We start from the raw sequence: 10623 nt of genomic DNA, 5'->3' as shown, positions 1-10623 counted from the left end.
TACTCATTCAAAATTCATTTATCAAGCAGTATTAAATGACTAGCATTATTCCTGGAGTAGGGGCTTTGGTTGTGAGTTCAAAGATGACACATGTCCTTAAATCATTTGCAATCTAATGGGGACACAATTATGAATGGTGAAATCAGGATTTGCATCCAGGACTACTCCATGTCCTTCCCACTAAACCATGGTACAGCAGTCATAAATATCATAACGTTATCTAGTTGACCCCTGGAGTCAATGCAGTATCAGATTAGGCCAGTAATGTAGTAAGGTGGTTTCCAAGCAAAACGATTCACTGAATTGTCACTCTAACAGAATGACTGCCTGTCCTTTCCTCCCCTTTGAGTCTGCTGCTTGTAATCTACCATGAACTTGGAAAGCAGATAAGGAAATTTACTAAAAGTATATTTATTATGAAAGTAAGTGACCTGAATAAAAATCCCAGAAGCTCCTTAAGAAGTGTTGGTATGAGCTTTAGAGAATAGGCTTCATTATGTCTGTTTTGGGACTTAAGATAGCCTGCCTTGGAGCTGGGTTAGCCAGTGAGCTCTGAATAGGCTGTGTCACAGTAGGACAGATAATTGTGCTGTAATGACCAGGACAACTTAGGGGGAGCTCACCTCCTCCTCAGGGTATGTCTGCCTCCCTCACCTCATGTTTAGGATTTCTCCCCTCATGCAATACGCTGCAGAAATTGATCTTTCTGTGTTTTGAACTTGCTCAGTTCTTGCCTCTCTCCCTATCCCTCCCCCTTTCTCAGAAAGCTCTTTATTATCTGCTGTAACACCTTATTGGTGTTTTAAAAAGGTCCTACAGATATTTTTTTATGCAAACTGAAACTTTAGCACTTACTGTCTTTGGGTATATGTGTGTTACTGGGTATTTTTATATATTTATTTTTTAGTTGCAGTTGGACACAATACCTTTATTTTATTTATTTTTATGTGGTGCTAAGGATCGAACCCAGGTCCTCGAACGTGCTAGGCAAGCGCTCTACCGCTGAACCACAACCTCAGCTCCTGCTTTTTATTTTTTATTTTGAGACAGGGTCTTGCTAAGTTGTAGAGGCTAGTCTCAAACTTGTGATCCTCCTGCCTCAGCCTTCCCAGTTGCTGGAATAACAGGCATGCAGTACCATGTGTGATTACCAGTTTTTTTTTTTTTTTTTTATACATTTTTTTTAAAATTTTTAATATTTATTTATTTTTTTTTTTTAGTTTTCGGCGGACACAACATCTTTGTTTGTATGTGGTGCTGAGGATCGAACCTGGGCCGCACGCATGCCAGGCAAGCGCGCTACCGCTTGAGCCACATCCCCAGCCCACCAGTTTTTAATTAATACTCTTTTGCTTATTCTATTTGTTGTATCTCCCCCCACCAGAATGTAAGTTCTGTAAGCATAGGCATTGTGTTAGTTTGCCTCATTTCTGCTTCCCTACCACATAGAACCTGACTTGGTGGATGGCAGGTTTTCAATAATATCTGTGAATGAATTGAGTGAAAACTCTTTTCCTCTTTGTCTCAGTCAGCCATTCTCAGTAAACACTGCCAGACTGGCCTGATTTTCCTAAATAGATTCTAGCAGTTTTACTTGGCAGCTCATAAAGCAGGACTGCTATTGTCTTTGTTCCAGGAAACAGACTTCAAGTCACCTTCCCAGGGCCCAAGCTTCTTTGGGGACTGGAAATCAGGCATTAATTAGGTGCATTAAGTCAGGACTTCCTAAATCTACTCTGTCATATTATTTAACTATTGAGTAGGACACTGGGTAAGGAAGTCAGGGCTTATTCAAATATCAGGTTAGTTTACCTTCATTATTAACCACAAATTGCACTCTGGTGAGAAGCTGGCTCTCTAGCCTACATGCAGCAGATCATCGTGGAAGAGTGACCTGGGATGAATGGAGTTTCCCTCATTCCTCCCTAATCCTGAACAGACAATGAATGCCAAGTTCATCCCTGCTGATACTAAGAGTGGGGATATTGAAAACAACAGTATATATATATATATATCCTGTGTCATACTACAAAGATACATGCATACCCATGTTTATAGCAGCGTAATTCACCATAGCCAAACTATGGAACCAGCCTAGATATCCATCAACAGATGAATGGATAAAGAAAAAAAAGTATATATATATGTATATATACACAATGGACTTTTTAGCCATAAAGAAAAATGAAATTATGTCATTTGCAGGAAAATGGATGGAACTAGAGACTACTATGTTAATCAAAATAAGCCAAATTCTGAAGGTCGAGCATTATATGTTTTCTTTCACATGTGGAAGCTAGAGGGGGAAAGGAAAAGAAAGGTGGGGGAAGATCTCTTGGAAATCACAGGGAGACTAGTAGAGGAAAGGGATCAGCAGGTGGGAGTTGGGGAGGGGAGTGAAGTGCTAGGGAATGACATTGGCCAAATTATATTGTTATGTTGTGTGCATGTACAATATGTAACAACAGACCCCAGTGTTATGTACAATTATAATGCACCAATTTTTAAAATGTGGAAAAAGCCCCAGTATATATCCTGTGAAAGATTAAAAAAATTACCAACTTGCATAAGAGAAATAGGATTTAGGACTTAGCAAGGTGCCTCTGTCCAGTGATCTCAGGAGAAATGCATGAAAGTTTGAGAAAGGAATTTGGGGATACAAAAAAGGGAGTGCCCATAAACCTCTGAAATGCAGGAAATGCCCACAAACCACTGAAATGCAGAAACCCCATGAACAGTTGGACTCCTGAGCAAGACAGCCCATGCCTTACTCTGTGCCTTTGACCCATGACTTTGCCTGAAAAAAAAAAAAAAAAAAAGTAACATGAGGCCAATGCGCAAGTTCGGGGAAAACTGATGCAAAATTGTGTAACTCTAACCTGGCTCCATTTCTAGTCCAGCCCTTAGCAACCTCACTCTATAAATATTAACACTGCACACCAATGGGTGGCTGCCTCCCCCTCTGGATATGGCTCTCATTCTCCCTTGAATGCCTCTTCTTTGCTTTACCCCCAAAGGCCTCTCTCTCTTGATATTGCCCCATTCTCCCTTGAATATGGATCAACTTTCCTAAATAAACCTCTATGCTTTTGACTAGTGCATGCTGAATTCTTCTTTCACTTATGCCAAGAACCAACCCTGCTGGTCCGGAGTTGAATTCCCCTTCTTTACAGACATCTCTTCTCCCATGACAGTAGTACTGCTTCAGCAGTATCCCGAAGGTACAATGAAGAATCCCAGGTGCTCTCTTAGAGGGAGGGAGGGTGGGGCTGAATACTTCCCTGGCCAAAAATTATTCACTTGCTAAGTCAGCGCCCACTCCCAGAACTACCCAGTCACTCTGACACACTGCCCAGTCTCCACTGCCTCTCTCTCTATTCACTACTTCTGAACTCACTATCTTTCCAAATTCATCTCGGACCCACTCTTCCTCACTTATCATAGTCCTTCCTCACTTACCTTTCAGTTCCTTGGACAAATATTTCCCACCCCAGATCTCTGAACATGCTATTCTATTCTCTTTTTCTCCTTTAAAAACAAACAAAAAAAAAAACAAACTAACTTTCTGTCTCCTGGTTTCTGTTTTTACCTGTCAATCCACCAAAACTACATTTGTTAACATAATCAAAAGGAGTGTCTGTTTCTAAATGTGTAGATTAATGTAAAGATAATTGATATTTTGTGATTTGCTTATCTAAAAACATGTTATAGCTTTCCATCTGTTCAAGTCTTTGTGTTTCTGAGGAACGTTTAAAGTTTTCATCTTGTAGATTTTTTTTTACATTTCTTGACAAGTTTACAGCTAGGAATTTATCATTTTTTGTTACCAGTATAGTGTCTTTTTCCCACTATACTGAATTGATTGCTATTTGCAAACATATTATTGTCTTATGTAAAATTAATTGGATTCTTTCTTTATTTATGGTGGCTTTTCCATTTGGTTTTATTTATTTGTTTATTTTAGATGGTACTGGGGATTGAACCCAGGGGTGCTTTGCCACTGAGCTACATCCCCAGCTCTTTTTATTTTTATTCATTTATTTAGTTATTCATGGATCAGCAATGTTTTATTCAGCCACTTAAGGGACACATCTGGGGAGGGGGGGGGTCAGCCTCTTTTTATTTTTTATTTTTTAAATTTTTGGTATAAGATTTCACTAAGTTGCCAAGCCTCGTCTTGCTATCTTTCTACCTCAGCCTCTCCAGTCCCTGGGATTACAGGTCTGCACCACCGCGCCTGAGTTTTTCAGATATATAATCATATCATCTGTAAGTAGAGATACAACTCCTTTCCAGCTTTGATACCATGAATTCCCTCCTTTTGTACAACTGCATTGACTAAATACATCTAGAACAGCATTCAGTGGTGGTAATAAAAATGGGTAACCTCATCCTATTTGTGAGTTTCATGAGAATGCTTCTCTTGCTTCCCTATTAAGTGTGAAACTGGCTTTTGGGTTGTGCAAAAATCTCTTGAATCTATCTTCACTGCTCCTACCTTAGGTCAAGACACTGTGATTTTTTTATATGAACTACTGTGGTAGCACCCTAATTTTTATTTTCCTTCTTGCCATTCCAATCCATTCTCCATATAATGTGTGGAGTGGCTTTATGCAAATAAAAATATGTTCATGTTGCTTCTCTCTTAAAGCATTCCAGTGGCTTCTCATTCTTCTTAAAAAATCTAAAATCCTTAACATCATTCCCAGTCCTTGCATGATTTAACCGGCCCATGCATTTCCAGCTTTACAGTGTCCCCTCTCTTCCCACACTCTGGCTCACAAAGGCCTTTCAGTTTCTTGAATGTGATTAAGTATCTCACACCTCCAGACTTTGCACATGTAAAGGATCTGTCCTCACTTCTTTGCTGAGCTAATCTCACCCTACTTCCCCTTTGCATTTCAGCTTCTCACTTCCTCAGGAAAGCCTTCCCTAACACCTCTGGCCAGGTGTCACATTCTCACTGCCCCCATCCTTTTCTTTCACAGCCCTTCTCATCACAACGCGCTTACACATAACTATTTATATACTTTTAAAAAATATTTTAGTTATAGATGAACACAATACCTTCATTTATTTTTATGTGGTGTTGAGGATCGAACCCAGTGCCTCACACATGCTAGGCAAGAGCTCTACCATCGAGCCCCAGCCCCTTGATATACCTTATTGTCTACTTTCCTGATGGATTGTACATCGTACTAGTGTCTAATACCTTGTCTATAGACATAAATTATTCATGATGAAGACACAAGGGTTGCACTACTGTTTTCATATAAGAACATTTCAAGTTCTGAGATTACACAATCATGAATGAGTCGTATATTTGCAGGGGAAACAGGGGATGATATCAAAGCAAATAGATTAGAAAATGAGAAGATATTGTTATAGCAGGTAGTAAGAATATTATCAACCTGAAGAGGTACCCAAGGGCCAAAGATAGAAAAATCTGTGTAAGAAAAATAACTATAATAGCCAGGTGTGGTTTGCTGAGATTACACACTTGTAATCACAGCTACTTGGGAGGCTAAAGCAGAAGGGTGACAAATTTGAGACCAGCTTCAGCAATGTATATATCCTGTCGCAAAAAAAAAAAAAAAAAGAGAAAGAGAGAGAAAGCCCTGTGGCGGTGGCGCACACTTGTAATCCCAGCAGTTCAGAAGGTTGAAACAGGAGGACCACATGTTCAAAGCCAGCATCAGCAACCGTGAGGTACTAAACAACTCAGTAAGAACCTGTCTCTAAATAAAATTCAAAATATGGCTGGGGATGTGACTCACAGGCCGAGTGCCCCTGAGTTCAACCCCTGGTACCCCGCCCCCCAATAAATAAATAAATAAATAGAGAAAAAATAATAACAACAGATTGAAACACCTCAATGATACTATGCAAACAAAAACTCATAAAGTTCTGTAAGGTGGTAGGGAATCGACTCATTGTTTTTAAAACTGATATTAAGGAGAAAAAAAAAATCAAGCTTGTTTTCTGCCTTTCTTCCATTAATGGAAAGTGACTCTTTCGTGATATACCTCAGCTAATAAACAAAGGAAAATGATAAATTAAAATATCAGTTTTGCAGCCTAGCTTGAATTAATGAATCTAGACAACAATTACAATTACTGATTGCATCATTATCAGGAACTGCAACAGAGGTATACAACACAATGCTTAAAAATGTCTTGCAAGAAAAAAAAAGTCAAACCTAAATTGGATTAAGACTCTAAGTCAAAATCCTCATTTACAGGAAATAGAGGGGACAGAGGGACATGTTATGGGGAATGCAGTGAACAAAGTCCACAATGTAAACCTTTACAGGAATAGAAAAACTAATTTCTTTCTTTCTCTTTCTTTTAGCAGTGCTGGGGATTGAACCCAGGACTTCTCATTCCACCACTGAGCTGTAACCCCAGACCATGACCTGATTTCTTTTACAAAAGTTTATAAAGAATAAAAAAAGAGATGGCAGAGATTTAAAGACTTAACCATGTGTAATGGCACACGCCTATTGTAATCCCAGCATTTCAGGAGGCTGAGGCAGGAGGATCTTAAATTCAAGGCCAGTCAGGACAATTTAGCAAGATCCTGTATCAAAATAAAATTTTTAAAAAAGGGGAGCTAGAGATGTAGTTCAGTGGTAGAGTGCCCCAGAGTTCCATTCTGGTATCTCGCACCTCGACACATAAAGAATTAAAGGACACATCAACCATTTGCGTTGTATGGGCCTTGTTTGGATAACCAGATATTTGAAGATATTAAGGAATTATTGATTTTACTTAGATGTTATAATGGTATTGTGCTTGTTTTTTGCAGTATGGTAGACTGAACCCAGGGCTTCACACATGCTAGGCAAATGCTCTACCACAGAGCTACATCTTCAGTCCTTTTTAAATTTTTATTTGAGGTATGGTCTTGCTAAGTGGCTTGGGCTGGCCTCAAATTTACCATCATCCTACCTCAGTTTCCTGAATCCCTGGAATTATAGTGAATGTCTTAACTGTTGACAGTTTGATTTTTGAAAGAGCAGTGTTCTTCACTGATGTAGGGAGTCACAAGCAGAGCACACTTTAGAAGCCCAGGGCATTTTGTCCTGGCTAAATCCAGATGATCCAGATGGCAGAAACAGGATGACATGACAATAAGAATTTATTCCATTTTAATATTGTCCTGTACTACTTGGATTTCCAAGAAGAAACTTGGATTCAGGGCAATCATTTTTTTTTTCCCTTAACTTTTTAATTTTTGACTACTTCCAACACTTTCAAAATAATTAATAGCAGAATTCACGAGATTAAATTATTATTGAATAGAGATAAAAACCACATCTATTCAGTGTAGATCACTGCTATTTGATAGAACTTTCGAAATTGAAGGAAAAAATTTTTGTCTGCACTGTTGAATGCTGTAGCCAAAAGCCACAAATGTATACTGAAACTGAAAATGTGTCAGTGTGACTAAGAATCTGAATTTTATGTTTTATTTAATTAAAAAAAAATTTAGTTGTAGATGGACACAATACCTTTATTTATATACTTTTTATGTGGTGCTGAGGATCAAACCCAGCACCTCACACGTGTAAGGCAAGCACTCTACCACTGAGCTACAATCCCAGTCCCAATTTTATTTAATTTTAACTAATTAAAATAACATTCTGGAGCTGGGGTTGTAGCTCAGTGGTAGAGCACTTGCTTAGCACATGTGAAGCACTGGGTTCGATCCTCAGCACCACATAAAAAATAAATTAAAAAAAATGAAGGTATTGTGTTCATCTACAACTAAAAAAAAAAGAAAAGAAAAATAATGTTCTGTAGCTAGTGGTTACTGTGTTGGGACAGCACAGTTGGATTCTATGTAATATCCATCCTAATTGTTCCCTTAGTACTTTTTACTGTTAATCATAAAGAATGCTTTACTATATTTAGACAAACAGGTCAGTCAATATCAATTTTAGTAGACATTTTTTTCTTATTCCTATTCTTGTTCCTCTTTTATTAAAACAAACAACAACAACAACAACAACAACAACAAAACGCTAAACACGACTTCTCCCCTGGCCACAGTGTGGGAGGGGAGGGTGGTCGAGATGGCAGATGAAATCGCCAAGGCTCAGGTGGCCCAGCCTTCTGACACCATCTTCGAGAAGATCATCCACAAGGAAATCCCCGCCAAAATCATTTTCGAGGATGACCACTGTCTTACTTTCCATGACATTGCCCCTCAAGCACCAACACGTTTTCTGGTGGTACCCAAGAAACATATAACCCAGATTTCTGCTGCAGAAGATGATGATGAAAATCTTCTTGGACATTTAATGATTGTTGGCAAGAAATGTGCTGCTGATCTAGGCCTGAAGAAGGGTTATTGGATGGTGGTGAATGAAGGTGCAGATGGGGGACAGTCTGTCTATCATGTTCATCTGCATGTTCTTGGAGGTCGGCACATGAATTGGCCTCCTGGCTAAGCATGTATTAGATGGTTTTCCCTTCTCTAGGCAATGATTATGCTTGCATTTTCCAATATGTTAAGCAGCATGATTATTTGTGCCCGGGTCCGGAGATATTGGGAAAATAATTTTAAATGCCTATACATAATATATACATTGTTGCATGGTTAAAAAAAAAAAAATTAAACACACAAAAACAAAACCTATTAGAATTTTGACTCATCACCTTTTGCACAGATACCCCAGGGGACAAACAGATGTATGTAATATCATGGAAAAGGACTATCTAGTTCTCAGTTTCCATTTTATAGAATCTTCTTTTTTTTTTTTCCTGGTGCTGGGTATCAAACCCAAGGCCTCATGTAGTAAGCAAGGACTTTAACATTGAACTATAACTCCAGTTCATTTTTTAGAATTAATTTGTTTAACAGATGTTTAATCTGCACCTACCTTATCTGTTAGTTGTGGTGGCTACTGTGGTATGCTGCCAAGTTTCATCATTCAGGACCTAGACCTGACAGCTGGCCCAATTTGTTGTCATCAGCTCAACAATGATTTCCCTTCCAGGAATTGCCTGAGGGTAGGAAACTCACTTGTCCAAGTTTATGGCCCTTCTTAGGGACAGCCTTCATACAGTGTCTTGTTTATTTGGAGATATAAAGGCCTGCCACTTTGCTGAAATTTGTGACAACTTTGAAAAGCCATCTGAGGCCCAGAATTGTCCAGGAGATATGAACTTTGTTGTGACTATATCACAATTGAACTTGTCTCTGTGTCCAACCTAAGTCACTAAATTGCTATCAATTTTGAATCTCAAATAGATGTGGTTCTTGTCCTCATATTGATTACAGTATTCTGGCAGGAGTGAAGAAACTGAAATCCAGCGAGATTTGGGGACTAGCCCAAGGGCTCACAGTGTTGTAGATCTTGAATGTACCTCCAAAGCTCATGTGTTGAAATCATAGTCTCTAATGAAGCAAGGTTCTGAAGTGGGGCTCATGGGCAATGATTAGATCACAAGGGCTGTGACTTCATCAGTGGATTAATCCACTTGATGGATTAATCAACTAATAACTAAATGGACGACTGGGAGGTGGGCCATAGGAGAAAGAAGTAGGTTACTGGGGGCATGCCCTGGAAGGGTTTATCTTCTTTCCCCATTTCCCAGCTGCAATGAACTGAGACACTTTCCTCTACCGCATGCTTCCACCATGATGTCTTGCCTAAGAGCAATGGAGCCATCTGACCATGAATCCATTGTGAGCCAAAATAAATCTTTCCTCGTCTTAGTGTTCTTGTCAGGTATTTTGGTCACAGAAATGAAAAGCTGACTAACACCAGTTTATTCACAGCAGAACCAGAACTGAAATCTATTTTCCTGTTGTTCAGTGTAGTGCTCCACTGCACCATGTGGCCTTATAATAAAGGACATTGCATCAAGGATCTCAGTTTGCTATTGGGAGTAGTACTGAGGAAGCAGGATATCTTTCTAAAATGTTAAATTGGATGATAGACAAACAAACACTGAATCCTAAGGGAAATTACTCTTTTTTTTTTTTTTCTTCTTGGTGCTCAAAATTGAACCCAGGCCTTCTTGCATGCTAAGCAAGTGCTCTACCAGCCCCCTTCTTAAATGATCTAGATACCTTGACCACAAGGGTTGGTTGAGGAGTGATTACCAATTTTCATGGCCTAACCATTGATGTGCCAGTTATGAGCACATGACCCATACCAGACCAATCACAATATTTCCCCAGAATTATTCTTAAACCAGAGCTAAGAGATGAGGTGTCTTCATCCTGATTAGAAGTCAGAAGAATGTGAATTTAGAAGGCAGATTCTTATATTGGGAAGAAGCAGGTCTGAGAGAAAAGAGGCTTCCCTTCAGAAGGATGTAAAGACAGAGAGGGACAGGAAACCCTATAATTTGTGGCCCTGTTTTGAGACATCTCTAAAGCCAGTGCCACCTTGCTCAATCTAGGACTTAGTTATTTGAGGCAGTCCATTTTCTTATTTATTTATTTATCTTGGGTACTGGGAATTGAATTCAGAGGCACTCAACCACTGACTCATATCCCCAGCCCTATTTGTATTTTATGTAGAGACTGCTTAGTGCCTTGCTTTTGCTGAGGCTGGTTTTGAACTCATGATCCCCCTGCCTCAGCCTCCTGAGCTACTGGGTGAAA

The 10623-nt window shown here is 39.2% G+C and overlaps 1 protein-coding gene across 1 annotated transcript; it reads left to right on the top strand.

The window, feature by feature from the left end:
• The first annotated feature begins 8058 nt into the window (after positions 1–8058).
• On the top strand, positions 8059–8579 carry LOC107137098 (adenosine 5'-monophosphoramidase HINT1). The gene has a single exon (XM_015479463.2). The coding sequence runs from the start codon at positions 8078–8080 to the stop codon at positions 8453–8455; it is 378 nt and encodes a 125-aa protein (XP_015334949.1). The 5' UTR covers positions 8059–8077; the 3' UTR covers positions 8456–8579.
• The last annotated feature ends 2044 nt before the right edge of the window (positions 8580–10623 follow it).

This window comes from Marmota marmota, unplaced genomic scaffold, assembly GCF_001458135.2.
Source record: "Marmota marmota marmota unplaced genomic scaffold, marMar, whole genome shotgun sequence".
Lineage (NCBI taxonomy): Eukaryota > Metazoa > Chordata > Mammalia > Rodentia > Sciuridae > Marmota > Marmota marmota.
The sequence above is the reverse complement of the archived record's forward strand: the minus strand, read 5'-3'. Positions and strand labels throughout refer to the sequence as shown.

Excerpts from the sequence above, each read along its gene's own strand:
- LOC107137098 (XM_015479463.2), top strand. The coding sequence starts at position 8,078 with ATGGCAGATGAAATCGCCAAGGCTCAGGTGGCCCAGCCTTCTGACACC.